This window comes from Gorilla gorilla, chromosome 21 (genome assembly GCF_029281585.2).
Source record: "Gorilla gorilla gorilla isolate KB3781 chromosome 21, NHGRI_mGorGor1-v2.1_pri, whole genome shotgun sequence".
Classification (NCBI taxonomy): Eukaryota; Metazoa; Chordata; class Mammalia; order Primates; family Hominidae; genus Gorilla; species Gorilla gorilla.
In genome coordinates, this window is record NC_073245.2 from 45,989,469 (window position 1) to 46,017,131 (window position 27,663).

The 27,663-nt window shown below is 45.2% G+C and overlaps 1 protein-coding gene and 1 long non-coding RNA gene across 2 annotated transcripts in view; one reads left to right on the plus strand and one right to left on the minus strand.

The window, feature by feature from the left end:
• The window catches only part of LOC115931704 (uncharacterized), a 28,640-nt gene extending 13,547 nt beyond the window's left edge, over positions 1–15,093 (minus strand). The window contains exon 1 of the long non-coding RNA XR_008674623.2: positions 10,561–15,093. This is a non-coding gene — a long non-coding RNA (uncharacterized lncRNA). The remainder of the gene's footprint in view (positions 1–10,560) is intronic.
• The window catches only part of CHMP4B (charged multivesicular body protein 4B), a 43,097-nt gene continuing 25,217 nt past the window's right edge, over positions 9,784–27,663 (plus strand). Inside the window, exon 1 of the mRNA XM_055373338.2 lies at positions 9,784–10,156. Within this exon, the coding sequence (XP_055229313.1) occupies positions 9,967–10,156 (190 nt within the window). The 5' untranslated portion in view covers positions 9,784–9,966. The remainder of the gene's footprint in view (positions 10,157–27,663) is intronic.

The window sequence follows — 27,663 nt, forward strand, 5'->3', positions numbered from 1 at the left end:
AAAAAAAAAAAACTCACCATTTTAACTAAAGTATACAATTCAGCTCTTTTTTAGTACATTCACAATATTGTGTAACCATCGCCACAATCTAGTTACATAACATTTTCATCATCCCAAAAAGAAACCCTGTACCCATTAAGCAGTCATTCTCCTTTTTCCCCCTCTCTGGACCCTGGCAACCACTAATCTGCTTTCTATCTCTATGGATTTGACTATTTTGGACATTTCATATAGGGTCAGCCTGGGTGACAGGGTCTCACTTTGTCACCCAGGCTGGAGTAGAGTGATGAAATCACAGCTCACTGCAGCCTCGAACTCCTGGGCTCAAGTGATCCTTCCACCTTAGCCTCCTGAGTAACTGAGACTACAGGCACACACCACCACGCCCGGCTAATTTTATTTATTATTATTATTTTTTTGTATAGCTGGGGTGTCACTATGTTACCTAGGCTGGTCTTGAACTCCTGGGCTCCTGCGATCCTTCTGCCTTGGCCTCCCAACGTGCTGGGATTACAGGCATGAGCCACAGGGCCTGGCCTCATTCCTTTGCATTTGGATACCCAGCTGTCTTAGCACCATTTGTTGAAAAGACTATGCTTCCCCCATTTAATGGTCTTAGCACACTTGTTGAAAATCAATTGACTATAGATGTATAGGTTTATTTTTGTACTCTCAATTCTATTCAATTGATTGATAAACTTCTTTAGTGTAGCTTTGCAGTAAGTTTTGAAATCAGGACATGTGAATCTTCCAACTTTATTTTTCTTTTTGAATATTGTTTTGACTATTCAGGGTCTCTTGCGATTCCATATGAGGTGTGGGATAAACTTGTCCATTTCTGCAAAAAATGCAGCTCAGATTTTGAAAGACTTGTATTGAATCTGTTGAGCAATTTGGAGAGTGTTGCTATCTTAACAATTAAGTCTTCTAATCCATGGACATAGAATGTCTTTCCATTTATTTAGGTCTTCCTTAATTTCTTTCAACAAGGTTTGGTACTTTTCAGAGGACAAGCCTTTCCTTTCCGTGGTTAAATTTATTGCTAAATGTTTTATTATTTTTGATGCTATTGTAAATGGAAATGATTCTTAATATCATTTTCATATTGCTCATTGCTAATGTACAGAAATACAACTTATTTTTTTTGTTGATATTGTTGAACTTTGCTGAACTCATTTTAGTTCTAATAGCTTTCTGTGTATTCTTTAGGTTTTTCTCTATATGAGACCATGTCATCTACAAATAGAAATAGTTTTACCTCTGCTTTTCCAATCTGGATGCCTTTTATTTATTTTTCTTGATTAATTGCCCTGGCAAGAACTTTCAGTACAATGTTGATTGGAAGTGATGAGAGTAGGCATCCTTATCTTATTCCTGATCTTAGGGGGAAAGCTTTCGGCCTTTGTCTTCACCATTAAGTGTGATGTTAGCTGTGGGTTTTGCACAGATGCCTTTTGCCAGGTTGAGAAGTTCTCTCCTCTTCCTAGTTGGCTGAGTGTTTCAGGTTTTGTTTTTTTGTTTGTTTGTTTGTTTTTTGTTTAATCAGGAGAGAATATTGGATGAACTCTTTTTTACAACTAAAAATCAGCGAAGTCCTCTGTATTTAATTTGGTATAATTATGTGAGACCAAGTTTCATAATTAAGGTTTTATTTCATAATTTTTTTGTTTTTTTGGGACGGAGTTTCACTCTTGTTGCCCAGACTGGAGTGTGATGGTGTGATCTCGGCTCACTGCAACCTCCGCCTCCCAGGTTCAAGCAATTCTCCTGCCTCAGCCTCCCGAGTAGCTGGGATTACAGGCATGCACCACCATGCCCGGGTAATTTTGTATTTTTAGTAGAGATGGGGTTTCTCCATGTTGAGGCTGGTCTCAAACTCCTGTCGTCAGGTGATCCTCCCATCTCGGCCTCCCAAAGTGCTGGGATTACAGGTGTGAGCCACCGTGCCCGGCCTCATTTCATAATTAATGTTTTCAAAGAAGGTTACAAATATATGGCTGGGTATCTTTAACCATGTGACTTTAGTCAATTCCTACTTCTTTGGGCCTCAGTTTCCTCAACTGTAAAATGGAGGTGGATAGTAATGCTTATTTCATGGGGCTTAGAGGGATGATGGAGATAAGATGGGATTTTTGTGTGCAAAGGCACTTTGCAAATAAAAACTATTCTTCTGTTGCTGCTCTTATTAGAGATACTTTGTGTGTGTATGTTTTTTTGTTGTTGTTCGTTTCTTTTTTGAAACAGGGTCTCCCTCTGTTGCCCAGGCCGGAGTGCATTGGCGTCATCATAGCTCACTGTAGCTTTGAACTCCTGGGCCCAAGCAATTTTTCTACCTCAGCTTCCCAAGTAGCCCAGACTACAGGCTTGCACCACCATGCCCGGCTAATTTTTAAATTTTTTTCTAGAGAAGAGATCTCACTATGTTGCCCAGGATGGTGTTGAACTGTGGCCTCAAGCAATCCTCCCACCTTGGTTTCCCAAAGTGCTGAGATTACAGGCATGAGCTGCTATGCCCAGCTAGAGATGTTATTTATTTATTTATTTATTTATTTACTTATTTACTTATTTTTGAGATGGAGTCTTGCTATGTTGCCCCGGCTGGAGTGCAGTGGCATGATCTCGGCTCACTGCAGCCTCCACTTCCTGGGTTCAAGCGATTCTCCTGCCTCAGCCTCCTGAGTGGCTGGGATTACAGGTGTGCACCACCATGCTTGGCTCATTTTCACATTTTTTTAGTAGACTTGGGGTTTCACCATGTTGGTCAGGCTGGTCTCGAACTCCTGAGCTCAAGTGATCCACCCACCTCGGCCTCTCAAAGTGCTAGGATTACAGGCATAAGCCACCATGCCCAGCCTAGAGATGTTGTTTTAAATTGTAATATAACATGTTTAATAAAGTACATAAGATACGTAAAGGGCACTTGTCTTAAGTATAAAAACTGATTAATTTGTATACAGCCATGTGAACACCTCTGGATCCTGCTATTGAACCTGTTAGCACCTCGTAAGGGTCCTCTTCCTGGTCTGTACCTCCCTGGACATAACCATTATTCTGATTCCTAACACCATAGATTAGTTTTGCCTGTTTTTGAGCTTCGTATATATGGAGTCATACAGGCTTTTGTATCTGGTTTATTTCACTCAGCATAATATCTGTGAGTCATCCAAATTCTTGCATGTATCAGTGGCTCATTCTTTTTCACACAGTTTTGAATAAGTTAATACGAGTTGGGCAAAGTTTGAAAAGGCTGTGCATTTTTCTGAGACACCAGAAAAATACAGACCAGCAAAGCCCAGGGCTCTCCAGTATTGAGCCAGTCCACTCTGTGAATCTCTATTTATGGCAGCTGAATTCTCAGCCAGGATGGCAGCTACTTTGCCCATGTGTCACCACTCCCCATCCCATACCCTGGGTAGACATCACAAATCCATCTTGAGCACTTTTTTTTCTTTTTTTGAGACAGTGTCTCACTCTGTCACTCAGGCTGGAGGGCAGTTGCATGTTCACAGCTCACTGCAGCCTCAACCTCCTGGGCTCAAGTGATCCTCCTGCCTCAGCCTCTCGAATAACTGGGACCATAGGTGTGTGCCACCATGCCCAGGTAATTTTTAATTATTTCTTGAGACTGAGTGTCCCTATGTTGCCCAGGCTGGTCTCAAACTCCTGAGTTCAAGCAATCTTCCCATCTTGGCCTCCCAAAGTGCTGAGACTACAGGTGTGAGTTGCCATGCCAGGCCAATCTTGGCACTTTTTTTACAAGAACTTCTGATGCAGCCTCAAAATTCTTTTCAACCCAGCGGTCCAGGTGGCCAACACTAATTGCTTGTAGTTGGTACTTGATATAGTTTGGCTGTGTCCCCACTCAAATCTCATCTTGAATTATATCTCCCATAATTCCCATTGTTGTGGGAGGGACCTGGTAGGAGATAATTAAATCATGGCAGCGGTTTCTCCCATACTGTTCTTGTGGTAGTGAATAAGTCTCATGAGATCTGGTGGTTTTACAAGGAGAAATCCCTTTCTCTTGGCTCTCATTCTCTCTTTGCCTGTTGCTATCCATGTAAGACGGGACTTACTCTTCCTTGCCTTCTGCCATGATTGTGAGGCTTCCCCTGCCATATGGAACTATAAGTCCAATTAAACTTCTTTCTTTTTGTAGATTGCCCAGTCTTGGGTATGCCTTTATCAGAAGCATGAAAACAGACTAATACAGTACTCAAGATTAAATCTGAGGCTTCTGCTGTCATATCCCCAAGATATTTTTCTGGGCTCCCAGAGTTAGAACATGAGGGGCTCTGTTATCACCCTCAGTTTACCGCACAGCTGTATGAAACTGATGGTGGTGAGGTCCACAGCATCTTCCTGTTCATATATCCTTTGGGTAATGGCTCCAACCCAGCAAGTGTTTTGCTACCTATGTACCTGGGAGCAACTTGACTTAGATAAGAGGTGATGAGGCAGACTGCTTAGATGTGGAGGGGCTGCTGCACCCATGAGGTGGCTTGACTGAAGCCTCTTTGTTTTTCTCTTTTACTTTGCTAAAACATTGCAATGTCTCAATTACGGAACAAACACAAATGTGACTTAATGTTTAACAATACTCCTGTGAATTCTTGACAGTTCTAGCATGTCTCTCACATTTGAAAAACTTATTCCAACCACGAAATTGGGTGAAATGAACTCTACCATCCTCTGGGAATGGCTGCCTGTATGTGCAGGGTTGGAGGTTGTGGCTGATTAAAACAACAACAACATCCAACTCATGGCTTTTGTCCAAATGTAAATCATAGTCTGAGGGAGGAGATAAGACTCACATATAAACTAATAGAGGAAAAGTCCAGCTAAGCTCTCATTTATTTGAAACTCTGATCCTGAGCAACTTCACATATTTGAATAGTACAGGAAGGAATAAAAAATACCTTTGAGAAGCTGTATTTTTCTTCATGGGAGAGCATTTCAGCTCCTCATTTAGAATTGGTTTATTCTTTGTTTTTTTTTTTTTTTTTTGAGACGGAGTCTCGCTCTATCACCCAGGCTGTAGTGCAGTGGTGAGATCTCGGCTCACTGCAAGTTCCGCCTCCTGGGTTCAGGCCATTCTCCTGCCTCAGCCTCCCGAGTAGCTGGGACTACAGGCGCCTGCAACCACGCCCGGCTAATTTTTTTGTATTTTTAGTAGAGACGGGGTTTCACTGTGTTAGCCAGGACGGTCTCGATCTCCTGACCTCGTGATCCGCCCATCTCGGCCTCCCAAAGTGCTGGGATTACAGGCGTGAGCCACTGCGCCCGGCTATTCTTTGTTTTCATGCAAGGTTAACACATGCAAAAGATTGGAAGCAGCAAATTAGAATGGTAGGCTTGGGGCAACTACTGGCTACTAACAGCAGCCTCACTGCTAATGGATGGAGAAGTGATTTTTTCCCCCTTTTTATCCACCACTAAGAGTCTAGAGAAGTGATGCTTGACACCAAAGACGATGGAAAAACAATGAAATGTGGTACCACAATTAGCTGCGTCTATTTATTGCAGAGGCAAAAAAGTCCTCAACGCTTCTGCCACTTTTGAAAGTTCTGAGTCTGGTTCAATTCTTATTGCCTATAAAGATGACAGAATACCTAAGAATAAAATACACATTTTTGAGCATCCGCTAGGTGCCAAGTCTATGCTCAGCAAGTACTTTACATTCTATATCTCACATAAGCTTGAAGTGGTCCTATTATGATCATCTCCAGTTTACACTTGCAGGAAGGGAGGCACAGAGAGTAGGGGAAATAACTTGCCCAAGTAAGTAGTCAAGGCTGGGTTTTGAACCTTTGCTATCAAAGTTCAGTGCCAAGGCCCTTAGCTTCTGCTAGGTTTCAAAGGATCTGTTAGGTGAATGAAGAGTAGAAAGGCATTCCAGGTAGAGGGAAGAACATTTGCAAAGACAGGGCTAGTCAGTCAGTCACTTGATTTCTCTGAATCTTGGTTTACTCCCCTATAAAATAGGAACAGTATTATCTGTCCTAGGCTGCTTATGATAATTAAATGTGTTTTTTTTTTCTTTTTTTTTGGAGATGGAGTCTTGCTCTGTCACCCAGGCTGGAGTGCAGTGGCGCAATCTCAGCTCACTGCAAACTCTGCCTCTGGGGTTCAAGTGATTCTCCTGCCTCAGCCTCCCAAGTCACTGGGATTACAGGCACATACCACCATGCCTGGCTAATTTTTGTATTTTTAGTAGAGACGGGGTTTCACCATGTTGGCCAGGCTGGTCTCGAACTCCTGACCTCATGATCCATCTGCCTTGGCCTCCCAAAGTGCTGGGATTACAGGCATGAGCCACTGCGCCCGGCCAACTGTGATATTATATGTACAGCACTTTGCACAATGCCAGAATGTGCATCGATTGTGCAATCACAGAATGTGCATCAATGTTAATTATTGTTGTTTTTCAAATACAATAGTTCTCCTTTATCCTCAGGTGTACCTGCAAGTGGATGCCTGAAAACATAAATAGTACTGAACTTTATATATACTGTGTTTTTTCTATATATATACATCTATGATAAAGTTTAATTTATAAATTAGGCACAGTAAGAGATTAATAACTATTAATAAAATGGGACAATTATAACAATATACTGTATTCAGTTTTGTGAATGTGGTCTCTCTCTCAAAATGTCTTACTGTACTGTATTCACCCTTCTTCTTGAGATTATGCGCGATGTCAAAATCCCTATGTGATGAGATGAAGTGAGGTGAATGACACAGGCATTATGAGGTAGCATTAGGCTACTACTGACCATTTGAGATGTCAGGAGGACCATCTGCTTTGGGTGATCCTGGATCATTGAGCTATGACGATGTCAATGGTTGGATATCAGGATCAGACGATGTCAACCGATGATTGGGGGTCCTTGGATAATTGCGTTTTTGCCAAAAACTTTTGGAAGAACATTATTACTGGAAGTTGTCTCTTTCTTTCTTTTTCTGAGATAGCATTTCAGTGCCCAGGTTTCAGTGCACTGGTGTGATCATGGCTCACTGCAGCCTCAACCTCCTGGGCTCAGGTGATCCTCCCACCTCAGCCTCCTGAGTAGCTGGGACTGCAGGTGTGCGCCACCACACCCAGCTAGTTTTTTGCATTTTTTGTAGAGATGAGGTTTCACCATGTTGCCCAGGCTGGTCTCAAACTTGTGAGCTCAAGTGACCCGCCTACCTCAGCATCCCAAAGTGCTGAGATTACAAGCATGAGCCGCTGCACCTGGCCATCTCTTTCTATTTAATTCTTTTTTTTTTTTTTTTGAGAAAGAGTCTCTGTCGCCCAGGCTGGAGTGCAGTGGCTCAATCTCGGCTCACTGTAATCTCTGCCTCTTGGGGTTCAAGCAATTCTTCTGCCTTAGCATCCCAAGTAGCTAGGATTACAGGTGCACGCCACCATGCCTGGTGAATTTTTGTATTTTTAGTAGAGACAGGATTTCACCACGATGGCCGGGCTGGTCTCAAACTCCAGGCCTCAAGTGATCTGCCCACCTCGGCCTCCCAAAGTCCTAGGATTACAGGAGTTAGCCACCATGCCTGGCCTCTTTCTTTTTAATTCATAGAAGTGTGGCTGCAGAAGTTGTAATCCTTTGGTGACTACACGAGCGATTTTAATGCTGTGTTGTATCTGAGGATTGTATTCCATAATTTTGTCCTTTAATGTCTGTGCAATTTGAAACACTCGGCAAATTTTGATAACACCCATATTGCTGGTTCTGTTTCTGTTTCTCCTTCATTTTCCTCTTTCTCTATAGATGACTTGACAAGTTCTTCCAATTCCACATTTGTTAACACTTCCCAGTGGCCTTCAATATGATCTTCCACTTCTTCATCAATCATGTCCCCAAATCCTTCTCCACCAACTTGTCTTGCTGTAGCCTCTCCAGTAATATTTATTTATTTATTTGAGACAGGGTCTCACTCTGTCACCCAGGCTCGAGTGCAGTGGTGAGATCACAGCTCACTGCAGTTTCAAACTCCTAGGCTCAGATGATCTTCATGGCTCAGTCTCCTGAGCAGCTGGGACTATAGGCCTGTGCCATCATGCCCAGCTAAATTTTGTATTTTTTGTGGGGACGGGGTTTCGCCATGTTGCCCAGGCTGGCCTCAACTCCTGGGCTCAAGCGATCCACCTGCCTTGGTCTCCCAAAATGCTGGAATTACAGGCGTGAGTCACTGCACCCAACCTCCAGTAACTTTTTTTTTTTTTTTTTTTTTTGACACGGAGTCTCACTCTGTTGCCCAGGCTGGAGTGCAGTGGTGCCATCTCGGCTCACTGCCAGCTCTGCCTCCCGGGTCACGCCATTCTCCTGCCTCAGCCTCCCGAGTAGCTGGGACTACAGGCGCGTGCCACCACGGCCGGCTAATTTTTTTGTATTTTTAGTAGAGATGGGGTTTCACCTTGTTAGCCAGGATGGTCTCGATCTCCTGACCTCGTGATCCGCCTGCCTAGGCCTGCCAGAATGCTGGGATTACAGGTGTGAGCCACTGTGCCCAGCCCATCCAGTAATTTTTATATTTTGCAGTCTAAACCTATTCCTAAGTCAGTGCAACCATCCATTACTTTCAGTAAGTGGCTTGGTGCCACTGGTTTTAGGAGATTCCTTGCTGAAGCCTTTATACAGGCTCAATGCTTTCTGGGGGGTAACAGGTTGCTGTCAGTTGGAACACATTTTTTGTTCGTGTCTTCCACCTATAAGCTTAATGCTTTTTCTTTTCTTTTGTAAAAAAAATTTATTTTCTTTTTTTCCCCTGTAAGTAAGGATACAACTTAATGCCTTTTCTATGTTAACTAAGCACTTATCACACACTGTGGCTGTAACTTTTGCAGTTTGAGGCACGACAGCAAAACCAACATGAATTTCTTTTTCCTCTTTCACAATTCTAGGGCTAGAAGATTCGTTCTTACTGCAGACCTCAGTAAGCTCAGCATACGATTTTTTTTCTTAAGCTCAGAACTTCCACCTTTACATTTAAAGGAAGCACTTTACAGCTTCATTTTGGCATATCCAAACTGCCAGCATTACTACTCTTGCACTTTGGGGCCATTACATAGTAAAATGAGGGTTACTCGAATCAAAGCACTGCAACACCGTGACAGTCCATCTGATAACTCCTAAGCTGGTAAGTAACTAACGGATGGTAGAGGTATGTTGGACAAAGGGATGATTCACATCGCAGGTGGGATGGAACAGGATAGCACGAGATTTCATTAGGCCAATGGATATTAAAAACTTATGAACTGTTTATTTCTGGAATTTTCTATTTAATACTGTCAGACCTTAGCTGGCCAAGTGAAACTGCTCAAAGTAAAATCTCAGATAAGGGGGACACTACCGTACTTAACTGGAGAAGATACTGCTTTGCTTCTGTGACCACAGAATTGACAGGTTGAAATTGGAAACAACTGTTGCCTTCACGCTTTTAAGACAACTTCACATGAATATACATGTGAAGTTCAAGCATGGCGGTATCCCATACTAGCAATAAATTTTTGAGCAGTGTTGCACACTTACTGTCATTTCTCTTACTGTTCTGCCACGCCTACAGAGCGCAGGCCAAGGAGACTACATTTCCCAGAATGCCACACGCCCTTTGACCCCAGCTACAGCAAAAAGACGCGCCGGGGAGTGCCTGAAGCCGGAAGACTATAGCTTCCCGGCATACAGCGCGCTCCCCCCTATTAGATTTGAGGCGCGGCCGGCGCGTTGCCCACTGGGAGTTGTAGTCAGTGGCTCGTTGCCCTGACGCCTGCCGGGCCGGGCGTGGGGGCCTGTGGGAGGTGGCGCGGCCGGGCCCAGCTGCGGGGCGGAGGCGGAGGCGGAGGCGGAGAGGCCTGCAGCGGCAGGGAGCGGCGGGACTGGGAGCGGGCGCCGGAGCCGACCCGAGCCGAGCCGAGCCGAGCCGAGCCGGAGCGGGCGGCGAAGGCCGGCGCGGCGAGCAGCAACCATGTCGGTGTTCGGGAAGCTGTTCGGGGCTGGAGGGGGTAAGGCCGGCAAGGGCGGCCCGACCCCCCAGGAGGCCATCCAGCGGCTGCGGGACACGGAAGAGATGTTAAGCAAGAAACAGGAGTTCCTGGAGAAGAAAATCGAGCAGGAGCTGACGGCCGCCAAGAAGCACGGCACCAAAAACAAGCGCGGTGAGGCTGCCCGGCCCCTTCAGACTTGCCATGGGCTCCCCCCAGGCTCCCCGGGCCCGGACTTCACCTTCATCAGACTCGCCTCAGGGTCTGGTCTGACCGTGGAACTCTCCGGGTCAGACTTCTTGCCGGGTCTGGGACCCCCTCCCCGACTCCCTTCAATGTCTCCCCGATCCCTGGACTTTTCCATCGTCAGACTTATTCTGTCCTCTCCCCTCAGCCTCTCTCCACCCCGCCAGGTCCCTTCAGACCCCAATCTCACAGCACTTTCCTCCGCCCTCACTCTGTCCCTTTCTCTTCCGCCTTTTCCTTCTCGCCTCACCCACCTGCCTAGCTACTGCCCCTGCCTCCTCCTCGGCTCATTTCTGCCCCCATCCTAGCATTTCTGTGCTTCCTGGTCCTACCTGTGCCCTCTCCCGACTCCTCGGTGGAATCTGTGAGCTGCCCTTGGCCTCTCCCCCGTCCTCTTAACTCAGAATTCTCGTTGAAAAGCCTCCTTGCTGGACAGAAAAGGGGACTGGGGGAGATGAGACCCCCTGATTCCTGCTCTATTCACTTGCTGAGTGAACTTGAGCAAGTTGCTTTCCCTTTGAGGCCTCAGTTTCCCCATCCATCAGCCAGAGTTCGGCCTCTGTTGAGGCCTAAGGTGTTTTCCAGCGTTGTGATTCACTTTTTGTTGCCTCATAGCTTGACCTTACCAAAGTTTCCCGTGGCGCAAGCCTTCACCCCATGACTCACCGCTTCCCCATCCGTCTGAACCAGAAATAGAGACTCCCGACTGCTCCCCAGTCCCCACTACTAGGATTCAGGGCCCCAGTATTGAATCTTGAGGCACTGCTTACTTTACTTCCTGTTGTCGTATGGCTTTCTGGGCATTCTAAGTGCTTTGTGTTTTTCTTAAGTGAGATGAATGTGAAAATGCTTTAAAACTGTAAAGCAGTTTAGAAATGTTAGCTTTTTCTTGTTGTGGCCATGTGAGAGTGAATCACAGAACGACATCCCTTCCCCTTGAGAGGGGTTTAGGATTGAGGTAATTCACTCAGAAGTCTGCTAGTGACTAGCAGTGTGACCTTGAGCTCATTTACCTTTCTGAAAGGAAAATCATGGATTTACAGTGCTCAGCACATAGTAGGGGCTAAATCGATGTTTTCTCCATTCTAATAGGAGAACAAAATAGCCTATCTGGAGGATGCTTCTCTGCTGATAGTCAACAGATATTCTGGAAATTCTTTTTAGTGCCTGCTGCATGCGCTGTATTCATAGGGGTGAACAAAACACGGCCTCAACCCTAATGGGAGAGAAGACAGAAACAGGAAAATAAATGAAGAAAATATTGTCCGGGGGTGATAAGTACTAAACACACAAAAAGATGGTCTCATAGGGAGTGGTGGAGTGGGAGGGATGCCACTTTAGACAGAATGGTCAGAGAAGGCGTCTTTGAAAAGGTAAAGTTTGAACTGAGTCTGGAGAAGGAACCAGCTCTGTAAAAAAAAAAAAAGGGAGGAGCCTTCTGGGCGTGGAAAGCAGCATGGGAAAAGGCTCGGAGGTTGGCAGGTTGTAAGAAACCGAAGAGAGAGACCCCTGTGTCCAGAATGTAGTGCTTGGAGGGAGAGTGGTATGGAATAAAGGGGGCGGGGCTTGGACTTTGAACTTGTTGGTGAAGAGTTTGAATTTTATTCCAAGTGGATGGAAAGCTTTTGGAGAGTATTTTGTTGGAACGTGTCCTTATTGACAGAGTTTTAAAAACATCATCTGGCTGCTCTTTGGAGAGTGGGTGGGGGATGAGGGTGGGAGCAGGGAGAACAGTGAGGAGGCAGCTGCAGTGGTCCATTTGTGGCCTGGACTCCAGCTTAGTTGTGGAGATGGGAACAGGGTTATATTTTGCTGTCTCTAGCTTTTTCCTCTGATGACTCTCCCTCAGTCCAGATCCTCTGTTTATGGTCATCAGAATCAGTGTTTTTAGCTTTCTGCATTTTGGAATGCAGGAGGAGGGTGTCAGTTTACCATTTTCCTCTGATCTTTTGGTCTGGAGCTAGCTTAGTTTCCGGACTTTTTTTGTTTGTTTGTTTGTTTGTTTGTTTGTTTGTTTTTGAGACGGAGTCTCGCTCTGTTGCCCAGGCTGGAGTGCAGTGGCGCGATCTCAGCTCACTGCAACCTCTGCCTTCCGGGTTCAAATGATTCTCCTGCGTCAGCCTCCTGAGTAGCTGGGATTACAGGTGCACGCCACCATGCCTGGCTAATTTTTGTATTTTTAGTAGAGATGGGGTTTCACCATGTTGGTCAGGCTGGTCTTGAACACCTAACCTCATGATCTGCCTGCCTCGGCCTCCCAGAGTGCTGGGATTACGGGCATGAGCCATAGCACCCAGCCGTTTCTGCAGTTTTGGTGATCGAATTGACTTTCAAGGGGCTGCGGGAGAGCTCGCCAGCCAACTGTGGAGGACCAGTCTCAGTTGTCAGACTTGCTGAAAGCAGGCTGTCTTCCTGAGTTTGCTTGAGAGGATGGGAGCTACTGTAACCTACCCTTCTTTTTAGCATCCTCTAGGAGGAAGGTCTTAGTGTGGGGAGGTGAACACTACCACATTACCATTCAGTTAGTCTACTTATTCACCTGCCACTATGCTGGGACCTTGAGAGTCAGAGATGAAAATACACTGTGTCAGCCCTTCAGGAACTCAGAATTGGAAGTGTGGGGTGGGAGTGTATGTGCGTGTGAGAGAGCAGGAAATGATTATAACAGTGCAGAAACATGAGTGTGTACATGGGTTGAGGCTGCAGAGGAGGCGGCACCTGTTTGGGGGGAAAGGATAAAGAAGACTTGGCAGAGGAAGGAGAACGTGAAGTGGGTCAGCAGGGAGTTGGGTGTGTTTGGGAGGCAGTGACAGTGTCGCCTCTGGAGTCTGTGGGTGGGACAGGAGATAACACTGAGAGTGGCCTGTAGTCTTTGGACCTTGACCTGGAAGTGGTGAGGAGCCCTTAGCTGTCCTTTATTTTTATTTATTCATTCACTTTAAGCAACGGGGTCTCGCTCTGACATCCAGGCCAAAGTGCAGTGGTGCAGTTATATATAGCTCACTGCAGCCTGGCACTCCTGGGCTCAAATGATCCTCTCACTTCAGCCTCCTGAGTAGCTAGGACTTCAGGCACATGCCTAGCTAATCCAAAACATTTTTTTTTGTAGGGACAAGGTCTTGCTGTGTTGCCCAGGCTGGTCTCAAACTCCTGGCATCGAGCGATTCTCCCGTATTAGCCTCCCAAAGTGTTGGGATTACAGCCACTGTGCTCAGCCCTTGGCTGTCTTTTAAAGCAGAGAGTCATCATATCTGTTTGGAATTTTGAAAGAGCACTCTAGCAGCAGCTTAAAGGAAGAAGTGTAGACTGACCAGGAAGGGACTGGAGGCAAGAATCCCATCAGGGGCAAGGATAGTGCCTTTCAGACCTGGGTTTGAGCTGCAGCTTCATCATTTCCTTGCTGGGTACCTGGGGCAGGTTACTCTGTACCTCAGATTCCTCCGCTACAAATCAGGGTACTAGTATCTGCCTGATTGGATGAAAATATGTTATGCATGCAAAGCTCCTAGGACAATGCCTGCCATATGGTAAGTGACCGATAAATGCTTGCCATTATCATTATTACAAGGAGACTTGCAGTTCTTCAGGTGAGAACAAAGGGCCTAGTGTAGAAGCATGGGAAACTGGAAGAGAAATAATACGTGTCTGAGACTTTTCTGAAGGAGAATCAAAAGAGACTTGGTGATTTGTTGTAATTGTGGGAGTGGGCAGGACGAAGGAGAGAGGGGAGTGGAGGATGATTCCCCAGTTTATAGCTTGGGCAGCTGGTTGGATGGTGATGGCAGTAATGAAGTTGGGAGACAGGAGAAGGAGCAGGTACTTGATAATTGTATAGTCCTGGTAGGTTTGGAAAACCGCTCAGCATCCCCTGAGACTGTGAGGTCCATGAAGTAAGATGTGATGGTCACATTCATCACTGTGTCCCCACCACCTAGCACAGTGCTTTGCACATGGTTAATGGTCAGCATTTGTTAAATGAAAAAAACAATCTTGTGGGTAAGGTCTGTTATTCCCATTGTACAAGAGAGGAAAATGAGGCTCACGACAGGACGAACTCAACTCAAAGACCAGTTCTGTTGACTGTGGGCATCTTGTGTTGTTTACTCCCATGATGACTAAGGGTGTCATCATGACCATCACCATGTTCATTAAACACTCAGTTCATTAAACACCCGCCTGTGCAAGGTGTGGTGCTGAGTAGGGGAAAAAGAAGTAAAGCAGAAACAGGCTATTCCCTGCTGGGTGTGTAGCCAAATGTAGATGCTATCTTTGAGGCATACACATTGGAAAGATGAAACAAACTTCAGAAGCTTTGAAACAGACCTCAGAAGCTTGAGTAGAGTATTTGCACTGTGTAGGTGTGTCCCAGGTAGTGGTTCCAGTGAGGAGCCTAGAGCAAAATTTGGATTGCTTTTTTTTCCCAAATTTCATTTCTTTTTCTTTAGTCATATATTCATTCTTAAGCATGTGGCAGGCCCTTACTGTGTCCTAGGCCCCATCCTTGGTGCTGAGAATGCAGACGTGAACCAGATGTGGTCTCTGCCATCCAAGGGACTTAAATATCATCATTTATGAAATAATATTCATCTCACATGGCTATGGTGAGGATTAACTAAGATAATATATGAAAGAGTGTGGCAAATTGTGGATATTGAGTAAGTGTACTTTTCTTTTCTGATAAAGTTATCGTTGATCAGACTTCTTTGGTTTAGTTGTCTCTTTCATTGAGAACTGGATGGAAACCAAGATCAGAGTTTAGGTGAACTGACAAAAATCACCCAAAGCTAGGTCTTTTTTGGTACCTTTCTAAACAATGCCCTTTGGTTTTCTCCCTAAGAAAGGTGATCATACTTTTCTGGAGAACATGTGGGAAAAAAAAGAAAAGAAAAAAATGGAAGATGATCAAATAGCAAAGATTCTTTTCTTTTTAAGTCTTGGTAACTAGCTAAGGAAATATCTACTCTAGATGGTTCAGATTTCCCTTTTTTTCCTGTTTTAGTAAAGATGAAAACAGTTGTAGACAAGATCATAGTTTAACAAGAGAATTGGAGAAGATTAGGAAATGGAGAGTGGCATCTAAAACACCCTACACTGGTACATTTCTGTGGATTTATGGATGCAAATCAGTTCATTTACAGGTTAATTTAGGTTTAGCTGAGAATGTCTGATGGATGCATAGAGGCCAGAAGCTCACAAGAGATATATCTTCATTAAGTTCTGCTCATTGCTGGAGTGAGGGTGGTTTTCTCATGTTTAATAAAGTCTCTCTCAAACATGAGCATATGTGAAGACACCGTAATAAGTTTATAGTGAACGTGGCTCTTTGGTTCTCTGGAATCAAGATCTCAGGTTGAAAAGCACAGTGTCTCAATGGCGCATGTGCCAGCAGTATCTCTTATCCCAGAGGCCCAGGGATAGAAAACTCGAAATCCCCAGGGAAGTGAGCAGTGGGAATTTCCCTCAGTGACGCTTAAGTTTCTTGTTTGGAAAAATGGTTGGCTAGATTGAGTTTGGTTTACTTCTTAAGACAGATGGAGTACCAGAGGCCCTGTGTGTTGGCTATCCAAACACACTGGTTCCTTTAATTCAAATGACAAAATCCTTATTTTGCCCCATTTGGCAGGGAGATTAGATATTTTTAATTGCCTGCCAGAGTAGGTTTATAATGTGATTTGTAACTCAAGATAGATTTTGTTTGGAAGTTTAACTAAACGTGAAGACCTGTGAGCAGGACTGTTTTGCTTGGAGAAACCTTGAGTTGTCCACAGTTGGGTTTGAGTGTGGAGCGAGGTCTTGGAGAGCATCCTATGAAGATGTGTGCGAGCCAGCCATCTCCGAGGCGTAAAGCCAGGACCTAGTTTGTTTACAGTGGTCCAGAGCCTTGACATGAAGCCAGAGCCCACCAGGAGGAGGGGCAGAGCTCTTGAGGCCTTGAGGAATTTCTTATGAAAACTTAGTCTTCTTGCTCAGAATTATTTTGGGTTGTGCCACTGTCTTTAAGAGTGTGAGAGAGAGGATATTAGAAAACAACTTTAGTTGGTCATTTTGCAGATGGATGATTATATTTAGAAGGGGAAAATCTGAGCATAGCAGTGGGAAACTACAGATCTAGCTGGTTATAGTACTGCCCTGTTTTTAAGCTGTTTGGCTCAAGTCAGCAATCATTTATTACGTTTCTTCTAGGTGGAAGGTGTGGTGATGTGGGCAAAAGATTCCCAGTTTGAATGCAGCTTTACCTTTCACCAGTAGTACCTTGGCAGTTACTTATTTTCTCTGAGTCTCAATTCCCCCCTGTGTGAAAAGGGAAATACTACCAATACTTACTTGTTAGGGCTCTTATAAGGATGTGGAATAAGTTGATGTATGTAGAGTGCCTGCCAGAATGACTGGCAAATAGGCGAGATGAAACTGTTTCCTTGGCTTCCCAGGGATAGTCTTAGGGACAGTAAGGCTATAAAGATGGATGAGACACTGCCTTCTCCCCACAAGGGCCCACACAGTTCATCGAGGAAGACACACAGATAAAAGTAACTATGAGAAAAGGCAAACCCCAAGTTTACAAATGAAGTGTTAGAGGAAAATACAGCAGGAAGAGTTTAATTCATCTCTGAGGTTGCAGGTTCATCTCACCCAGCCACCCATCCAATGCCCAGATTCCCTCTGTGGCATTCCTGCCAAGTGATTAACCTCTGATTGAACCCCTCTGTTGACAGGATTTGTATTAGGTGCCCTATCCTCTCACACTATAGCATAGTCTGTCTCTGGACAGCTCCGACTGTAAAATCACCTTTCTTATTTGGGACTGATATCTGTCTTTCTATAGTACCTACCTCTGCTACAGGTTGGGATGATAGCTCCATAGGGAAGCAGCCTGGGCTGGTGAAAAGAATGTGGGGTTTGGGGACAGAAGGGTTGGGGCAAATCCCAGCTTTGACACTAGACATTTGTGAACTAGAAAACGGGTTGTGATTTCTGCCTCTTGGGGCCACAGAGAACAGGTCTGATCCCGCTTCTACATCACAGATCAAGGAAGATTGTGCTTATGTCTCAAGCCTGCACTTCTCTAGGACAGCCATTCTACATTTCATTGACTGTCCATTTTTTGGTGCTTCTGTTCCTTCCTTTTTACTCTCCTTTGGATGTGCTCCTGTTCACCAGTGTTGCTCTTTTTTTTTTTTTTTTTTTTTTTTGAGATGGAGTTTTGCTCTGTTGCCCAGGCTGGAGTGCAGTGGTGCCATCTCATCTCACTGCAACCTCCGCCTCCCAGGTTCAAGTGATTATCCTGCCTCAGCCTCCCAAGTAGCTGGAATTACAGGCATGCGCCACCAAGCCCAGCTAATTTTTTTGTATTTTCAGTAGAGACGAGGTTTCACCATGTTGGCCAGGCTGGTCTTGAACTCCTGACCTCAAGTAATTCGCCTGCCTCGGCCTTCCAAAGTGCTGGGATTACAGGTGTGAGCCACCGCGCCTGGCCAGTGTTGCTCTTAAGGTATGGAGTGGACAGAGCTGAATAATCTGAATATTCTAGCCAAAGTCTGAGCAGCACAAAGCACAACCCTAGAACAGGCAGGGCCGAGCCGTTTGTTTAGAAACTAGTTTGGTTATGAGTGCTCTTTAGCCCTGATACTTCCGGTATCACTGAGACAGGGAAAAGTGATCGTATTTTCCTGTGGCTTATTCATTAGTAAAGGGATGAGCATCTAGGAACCCCTAAAGTTTGTTTGGTCCTTCTTAAGGAGTCTTAGCTGAAGGATTGAATGATTTAAGTTCTTAACAAGAGCATCTGCTGGCTTGATTCCCTGACAGCTGATATTTCTAGCTCTACCTCGTCCCTCTTCCTTACAGGGCAAAGCTGGCTTGGAGGGCTTATTTGAGTGATGGAGGAAAGCTATACATCCCTCTGGTTGTGGTTGTTTAGCTCAAAAGGTCAGTGATGTGGTATAGTGGAAAAGGTGCTAGCTTTGGGGTGAGAAGGCCTGAGTTCACATTCCACCTCTGCCGCTTGCTAGTTTGGTAACCCAGGGTAAGCCTCCTCATGTCTCTGAACAACAGCTTCTTTAGCTACAAAAATGGAATACAGAATTGACTACACAAGCTTTCTGTTCAAAGTGTGGGCTATGGAGACATCTGGGAAATTGTTAGAAACGTGGATTCTGGCCAGGCGTGGTGGCTCACGCCTGTAATCCGAGCACTTTGGGAGGCCAAGGCGGGCGGATCACGAGGTCAGGAGATCGAGACCATCCTGGCTAACACGGTGAAACCCCGTCTCTACTAAAAATACAAAAAAAAAAACAAAATTAGCTGGGCGTGGCAGCTGGCGGCTGTAGTCCCAGCTACTCAGGAGGCTGAGGCAGGAGAATGGTGTGAACCCGGGAGCCGGAGCTTGCAGTGAGCCAAGATAGCACCACTGTACTCCAGCCTGGGCAACAGAGCGAGACTGTCTCAAAAAAAAAAAAAAGAAAAAGAAAAAAAGAAATGTGGACTCTTAGGCCCCATCCTGACCTACTGAAGCAGAACCTGCATTTTATGAGATCCTCAGGTGGTTTGTATGCCCATCAAAGTTTGAGAGATTTTAAAACAGATCTGGATATTTTGCACTTTGGGGACTCTGATGTTGAGATCCCAAATCTTTGATCTTAATGCTGTATAGGTACACATTTGCATTTAATTTCAGTTGATCCATTTTCAAAGATGGTAGCTGGAAACTTGCTTCATTCATGAATCTATTTGATAGATAAGTATGTAGTAATTTGAGCTGTATGCTAGATACTGTCCTAGTTGCTGAGTAAATGCAGATGAAGACAGGTCATTGCCTCTGAGGTGCTTATAATCTAGCCAAGTGACACAAGTAAACAGATAACCAGGGTACAGTGTGATTTGTTCTAGAAGCATACTTAGGATTCAGTTTGTGACATGCAGTGGAGGGAACTGGAACAACTTCATTATAGGGGGTGGGGGACTTCAATTTATGTTTTATCGAATAGTTATTTTGGGGAGTAATGGAATGTTAGAGCAGAACTCAAAATGTATGAGTGCTTGAAACTTTAAATTAATAGGAAGAGTTTTTTGAGAAAGAAAAACCAGGAACGTGGAACTATTTGCAGTACTTTAAAAAGTACTTTATTTGAATCAGAAGCCTCTTAGTGGGGACATGAGAATGGATCAGTGTTTAACTTGGTCATAAAATAATTAGCTTTGGAATACTAAATTTAGAGTATAGTTTATTCTGATAATTAATTTGCTTAATTATTCAGTTAATGATTCAGTTAAAATTATAATTGTCTTCCTACGAAAGGAAGTAGGAACTAAGAAACCTGAGCAGTGAATTCTCTACTGTCTGCATAAGCAATCATTATAAATTGCTGGTTTGGCCGGGTGCGGTGGCTCACGCCTGTAATCCCAGCACTTTGGGAGGCTGAGATGGGCGGATTACCTGAGGTCAGGAGTTCGAGACTAGCCTCGCCAGCAAGGCGAAACCCCATCTCTACTAAAAATACAAAAATTAGCTGGGCGTGGTGGCAGGCGCCTGTAATCCCAGCTACTTGAGAGGCTGAAGCAGGAGAATCGCTTGAACCACGGAAGTGGAGGTTGCAGTGAGCCGAGATTGCACCACTGTACTCCAGCCTGGGTGACAGAGCAAGACTCCATCTCAAAAAAAAAAAAAAAAAAAAAAAAATTCCTGGTTTGTAGTCTTTATAATATCTAATAGTTGTATGAATAAAAATAAGACTTTACATGTGTGTAGCCCAGTCGCTATTCCCTGCAGAGGTTTGGAGAGGAGTTGCTACCCAGACTAGGATTTACTCTGTGACTCCTCCAGTAGGGTGAGGAATTTGATCAGCATGGTGTGTCCCAGAGTTCCCGGGACTTGGAGACATTGACTGACAAGACTGACATTTAAAACCCAGATTAGGCTGGGTATGGTGACTCACACCTGTAATCCCAGCACTTTGGAAGGTGAGGTGTAAAGATAACTTGAGGCCAGGAGTTTGAGACCAATATAGGCATCAAAGCGAGACCCTATCTCTATTTTTTTTAAAAAGTTAAAAATAAAAGCCCAGATTATTGCTGTTTTCTTTCTTTTCTTTTCTTTTTCTTTCTTTCTTTTTTTTTGTCAGTCTTGCTGTCGCCCAGGCTGGAGTACAGTAGCAAGATCTTGGCTCACTGTAACCTCCGCCTTCTGGGCTGAAGACATCCTCCCACCTCAGCCTCCTGAGTAGCTGGGACTGCAAGTGTGCACCACCATGCCCAGCTAAATTTTTTTTTTTTTTTTTTTTTTTTAGAGACGGGGTTTTGCCATGTTGCCCAGGCTGGTCTCAAACTCCTGAGCTCAAGCCATCCACCCACCTTGGCCTCCTAAGGTTTTGGGATTACAGGTGTGAGCTGCTGCACACAGCCTATTGCTATTTTATTTATGTATTTATTTATTTTTGAGAGTACTGAGTCTCGTCCTGTTGCCTAGGCTGGAGTGCAGTGGTGTGATCTTGGCTCACTGCAACCTCCACTTCCTAGGTTCAAATGATTCTCCTGCCTCAACCTTGTAAGTAGCTGGGATTCCAGGCACGTGCCAGCACACCCAGCTAATTTTTGTATTTTTAGTAGAGATGGGGGTTTCACCATGTTGGCCAGGCTGGTCTCGAACTACTGACCTCAGGTGATCCACCTGCCTCGGCCTCCCAAAGTGCTGGGATTATAGGCGTGAGCCACCGTGCCCGGCCTACTGTCTTAATTCTTTATCAGGTGAACTAGTTGATTTCATCTCTCCAAAGCATGTTCCCCCTTTAGAATTTTGCACATAGGCAGCGTGTCATCGCAGATTGCTTGGCAAGTCTGGAGGTAGGACTTTGGGTGTCAAGTTGTAATGGGCTCCGATAGCCTTCTGTGGCCTTGTCTAAGGAGGGAACTGATATCAGCCTGGCATTCAGCTTGCTGCTCCTAGCTGACAGGGCTGCAGGGCTCACAGCTGCGGACAGCCCTCCTCATGCTTAGATTTTAGAGGTAATTTTGGAGGTGTAAAGGACACAGCAATATAGGCCCAGGCCCAGTTAAGTAATTTTCTTTCTTTCTTTCTTTTTTTATTTTTTTGAGACAGAGTCTCATTCTGTCGCCCAGGCTGGAGTGCAGTGGTGCAATCTTGGCTCACTGTAAGCTCCGCCTCCCGGGTTCATGCCATTCTTCTGCCTCAGCCTCCTGAGTAGCTGGGACTACAGGTGCCCGCCACCACGCCGGGCTAATTTTTTGTATTTTTAGTAGAGATGGGGTTTCACTGTGTTAGCCAGGATGGTCTCGATCTCCGACCTTGTAATCCATCCGCCTCGGCCTCCCAAAGTGCTGAGATTACAGGCATGAGCCACCGTGCCCGGCCCAGTTAAGTAATTTTCATCATGCTTAAAAACATTGTATTTCAAAGAAAAATATTTTTTTTTCAGAAAAAGTATCCCCAGGAAATGAAAACATTTCCCCCATCTTTGGGAAATACCATATACTTTACAAACTTGATCATGTTTGATCTTTTCAGCAACTCCATGTGTGAGTGGTATTATCCTATTTTAGAGATGAGAAAGTCGAGGTTCAGATTATATGAGTCACTGGGCAGATCTAGCTCTGTGACTTGGGGATCTTGAGGTGGGCTGTATCACAGTGGATTTTCTGGTGTGTTTGATATTCCATAGGATCTCAGCTCTGTCGCGCAGGTTGGAGTGCAGTGGTGTGATCATGGCTCACTGTAGCCTGGACATCCTGGGCTCAAGTGATCCTCCCACCTCGGCCTCCTGAGTAGCTAGAACTATAGGCATGTACCACCAAACTTGGCTAATATTTTATTTTATTTTATTTTTCAGACAGAGTCTCACTCTGTTGTCCAGGCTGGAGTGAAGGGGCACGATCTAGGCTCATTGCAACCTCCGCCTCCCAGATTCAAGCAATTCTCCTGTCTCAGCCTCCCGAGTATCTGGGATTATAGGCGTGTGCCACCACAGCTGGCTAATTTTTGTTTAGCCATAGGGTGAAGCCAATAGGGTTGCACCATATTGGTCAGGCTGGTCTCGAACTCCTGACCTCAGGTGATTCACTCGGCTTCCCGAAGTGCTGGGATTACAGGTGTGAGCCACCGCACCCAGCCTAATTTTTTATTTTTTATAGAGATGGGGGTGTCACTATGTTGGCCAGGCTGTTCTTGAACTCCTGGGCTCAAGCAGTCTTCCCACCTCAGCCTCCGAAAGAGTTGGGATTACAGGGATGAGTCACCACACCCGGCCCCAGATTGCTATAATCCTTGAGTGCTGGTAATTTATCAATAGACAGAATCTTGTCATTGGAAATCAATTTTTATAATACTCCCTGTACAATATGAGCACCTATCCTTATTCTGCAGAGGAATACTTCACAGTGTTTTATGGCTTCCAAAGAACTTTCACATACATAATCTGGTTTTGAAACTCAGAGAAGCCTTATGTAGGGCAGATTATGGTTTTTAGCCCCATTTTTTCCCTTTTTTTAGAGGAAGAAACTAAGGCTCAAAACAATTAAATTGTGAACCTAGAGGCAGAGTCAAGGCTAGAGCCCTTCTTGAGGCTCCAAGTCTAGTGCGTTTCTGCCACTCTGTGCATCCACCCTGGCTCCTTCCTGTTAATGCTGCATTTCAGATTCCCCCCAGCTTCAGCAAGGCTGTGTCAGTAGTGGGTGTGGTCAGGTTGAGGAGCACAAGGTTGGGGTTGGGGTGTGGGGGTCCCAAGAGTGACTGGACCGTGTTATACACAGTGGGACTAGTGCCAAGGAGACGACCAAGAGGAGACTGTTACTACATTCTGGAATGGCTTGACAGCCTTTATTCACTTGTCTTCATTCATTCAATTCGCTACATCAACATTGTGCATTTCCCTGCCAGGTTTCTATCTTTTCCTGCAATAAGCTCATTTTCTCTGTGACCTCTAGAGTAGGGTTTCTCAACCTTGACTGCTGACATTTTGGACTGGATAATTTTTTTGTTATGTGGGACTGTCTTGTGTATTGTAGGATGTTCAGCAGAAGCTTTGGCCTCTACCTACTAGATGTTCTTAATACCTCCCCATCCAGTTGTGACAACAAAAATGTCTCCAGATATTGCTGAATGTCCCCGGAAGGGTAGGGGGAGGGTGGCAGAAGCTCCTAGGTTGAGAACCATGGCTCTAGGGCTTGTCAAGCCACTGCAAATAGAGCCCTAGAGTGTTAGAGGCTGGTCTAAGGATAAGGGAGTCATAAAGAGCAGGGCTGGATGGAGCCTGCTAGGTACTTTTCATTCTACCCTTTTGTTGTTCTGCTGGGGAAACCAAGGTCTAGAGACTTAGCCCAGGGCCACCTGGCTCTGCTTTCTAGAGGTCTGGCTAGGGCTGGGAACTTGACCTGAATCCCTCCCACTCAGGACTCTTTGATCAACCCGTAGTCCCTAGTCTTTTCAGGTTGAAGAACCCTTTTCTAATTTCAAAAAATATCAAGAATGGGTGTATGATAATAGTTGTACTTTTAATACCCGTTAATTGAGAAGATCAGATATTAATTCCCTTCAACCGATATTCACTATATACCCACCGTCTTTCTTCCCTAGGATTGTGTCTGCGTAAATGGTAGATGGTCACATGGTAGTTGTTTTTATTATTGTGTGATATATTCATCATTTAGTGCACAGGCAGGGCACAGTTGGGCACATTCACAGAGCGCTGGAGTGACCACTGTGAACCCTATGAGCTCACAGTCCATAGGTTGGGAACTGATTGACACATTATACCAGGAGACTTGAGAGAACAGCAGGCCTGAAACTGGGCTTTTCCTGAAACCATGAGCTGTCTTCACACTTGAGATGGAAATCTCCACACTCTGGAAATAAAAAGCCAACAGGCTACCCAGAGTGCTCAGTGCTGCTCTCTCAACAGCTATACACTAGGGCATTTGTGATAAAAGAAGAGGCATTTGGCTGGAAACAAGCTTTAAGTTTCTAGCATTAGTTGGTAAATGGTGCATGGGTCTAAGGGGAGTATAAAATAATGGCCTTGAACTTGGGAATCTGTGTTTGCAGAGCCTCTCATCTCAAAGCACTGAGCTTCTCTGACAAGAACCATTGTTCTTATTTCAGAGGTAAGAGGCAGAGAGGCCAAGCCCACACAAAGGGTCTCTGAAAAAGAGCCAGCTCCTTCCAGGTTTAGGAGCTTGGACCCCTGGTTGGCATCCTAGGGTGGAGCTGTTTGGTTTTATCAGGTGATGGTGGGAAAAGGAAAAAAGGTTGTTAAGTTCCACCCAGTTTGGCAAATATTTTGAGTATTTACTGTGAAAGACTCAATTTGAAGGGACGGTGTGGGTCATAGTTCTTACCCTCCAGGAACTCCCTGTCTGGGGAGGGCTGTAGAGAAAGACAGTGCATAACTCTCCGTAAAATAAGGCACGCCTACCATTGGTATTCAGTCAAAGTATGGTAGGAGAAGGAAGGAGGAAGAAGTGAATTCCAGCTGGGAGACTCTAGGGTAGCGCCAGGGGGATGGCAGGGATTCTGAGCTGGGACTTGATGAATGGGATTTGGGAAGGAGGAGGCCGGTAGGACCATTCGAGGCAGAGGGGACCGTGGGACCCAAGGTACAGAGATTAGCATATGCTCTGTTTGTATGTGGGAGGGTTGAGGGGTTATGGGGTATAGATGAGGGGTAGTGGTGGCTCAGGTGGGGTGAGAGTATGGGTTGCGGCCTCCCTGAGGGGCCCTGGATGCCAAGCTGAGGAATCTGTGTTAGTTTGAATTTAGCGAGACACATACCAAATGGACACTTTCTGTCTCTAGAGAGCAGTTTGCTGGGACCAGCAGCTGTCTCCCTACAGCACCCAGGTGAAGCTTCCCATTGGTTAGGTTGTCTGTCCATTACTGCTTGAGGGAATGAGGTGTATCTGGGGACTGTTCCCTTATAAGGAAGTCCATCGGTCACTACCCTTTCTCTTGTTTGTTCTCCCAGTTCCCCTTCTGCTTTATTTGAAGTCCAGCCATTCTGGGCAGCTTGTTAGAGGCAGAACAGCAATTTTTTTGTTTTCAGAGTATCTCAGGTTGCATGTCAAAAGTAAGCAGGCAAATCCTCTTTGCTTAAACTAGCTTGACCCAGCCTCATTTATTAATCAGGTCCTTGGCTAATATTGTGCATTTCACTCCCAGCTGGCTAGCTGGCTAACTCAATTAGTTGTGATCTTTGGGATTGTTTAATCTTCCTTTCATGTTTATCTTTGGTTTAAGAGAAAGCTAGTTATTCTTTTTGGTTGATGACAGTGACCTGTATTTCTGAGGCCATACATTTCAAGTTCAGCCCAGACTTGATCTACTATCCCATTCCCAAAACTCTGAGAATGAACTCTTACTCTCCTCCCCCTTTCCTGAGCTCCTGGCCTCCTGTTAGCTGTCCTACCCCTGGGTGCCCCCTCCATCGCCCAGATTGGTCTGGCAGACCCCTAAGACTTTGAGATGCTGCACACTAGTTCAGACTCTGTCACTGTATGTCTTTGGACAAGTAAGGGCCTTCCTACCTCTGGGCCTTTGTTTTGTCAACAACAAAATGGGAAGATGGATTAAATGAGTGCTAAGATTTCTCTGCTGTAACATTCTGTCAGTCAACAAGTGCCACATTACAGTAACCTTACCCTCCAGACAGCCAGGTGTTGCTCCAAGCAGTTTCACTGCATAAAAAGATGGAGTAGCTCAGCCTTCATCTTATCTGTTAACAGCTTAGGTACCTGCCTGCTTATTGTGAAAGTCGAGGTCAGCCACAGGCTGTTTTGTAGAAGGTACTGGACATTTTTCTGTTTTGATTCCTTGGATCAGAGGCCAGAACTGAATAATGGTTTTTAGCTGCTCCCCTGATCCTGCATCCAGGCAAGCAGCGCAGATGCTGGAGGGCATCTTTTTTGGTACCTGAGCCTTGTTTGGTTCAGTAGCCTGCCTCTGACTTTACTGCCAGACTTTTGGCAAATCAGAGGCACAAATTTCTGTTGGGGCTCAGCAGGTTCAAGCCCTACTGGATAAACCCCCAGCAGTGACCAGTTAAGCACACTGGGGTAAGACTTGTGATAGGACTTGACTTCCTCACTGACCCACCTTTGGGGCCACAGGATGTAGGGGATTTGTCTCCTGTGTGAGGATCATGAAGAAAGGAACCAGCTGCTGAGGGCTGGCCTGACTTGAGTCATTTTAATTCAATCTGCTTTTTAGGATGGCGATCGAAGAGAAAATCAATGGTCCTGGTGGTGTCAGAAAGAGCAGCGGGCTTTTCTGCAAAGGCCTCATGCTTAGCATAAGTCCTGGCTCCATCATGAGCAGCTAAGCCTCTTAGGAATATGGTAAACATTTACCCACCTGGTTCTAAATTAGTCCCTTTAAAACCTCAAGTCTCCACTAGTGACATTAAAACGACCCTCTCCCTTTTATTAACTTTCACAGTATATTCCTGTCTCTTAAGCAGTTCTGGAAAATCCAACTTTAGCACACATCTTGTCCATGCAGAGGGAAATCCCGGGCCCAGAGAGGTTAGGTGACCTGTTAAAAGTAATACAGCTCATTGAAGGGAAAGCTGGGACTGGAACCCATGACTCCTATCTCCTCATTCCAGTGAATTCTGCTGTAGCCTCACCTGTTTCTCAACAGACGCTGTGGTAAATGTGGCCAACCCTGCCAGAATAGTTTTGAAAATAAAGTTAAAGTGCCATGCAGAAAGCCAGCTGACGGGGAGATGGAGCAAACAGTTGCTATTTTAGGGGGTTGTTTTCTTTTGAATTATAACTGGCAGTCAGTGGTTAGGCGGGCGGGCACAGCATGGTGGAGGATCACAAACTACAGGGTCTTGTTGCGCCTACATTTCTGACTCTCTGTGTGACCAGGCTGAACAAGGCACTGTCTTTCCCTGCATCAGAGTTTCCTCCATGCAAGGGATCAGAATAATTCCTACTTTCGGCTCATTTTACGGGACTCTGGGGAGGGTTAGGAAGTCTATAAAGAGACCTAAGAAAAATTTGGTATGTAAATAGTAATTTTTGGTCCTTGTCTTTTTTTTTTTCTTTTTCGTTGAGGTATAACGTATAGTAAGCAGATAAGTCTCAGGTGACACCTGAATGAGTTTTTTAAATGTATACACTTGTGTAACCACCACATAGATCAAGATATGAGAACATTCCAGCACTCAGCAGTCTGGAGGGTTTATAGCAGTCTACGACTTGAAAAGAGAGCAATATTTGTTTATTCTGGCCCCTTTTAGAATCTCAGAGGCCATTTATCCTTCTGTTACTCATTCAACATGTTTCCCAAACACCTTGTAGTACAGGGCACAGTGCTAGGTATTGCTGGGAATACAGAAATGAAGAATTGTTGGCCTCTGTCTTGGGCTGACAGCCCATTAGGGATTATGACTTGAATCCAAGGGAGAAAGCGAGAAGAGCTGTGA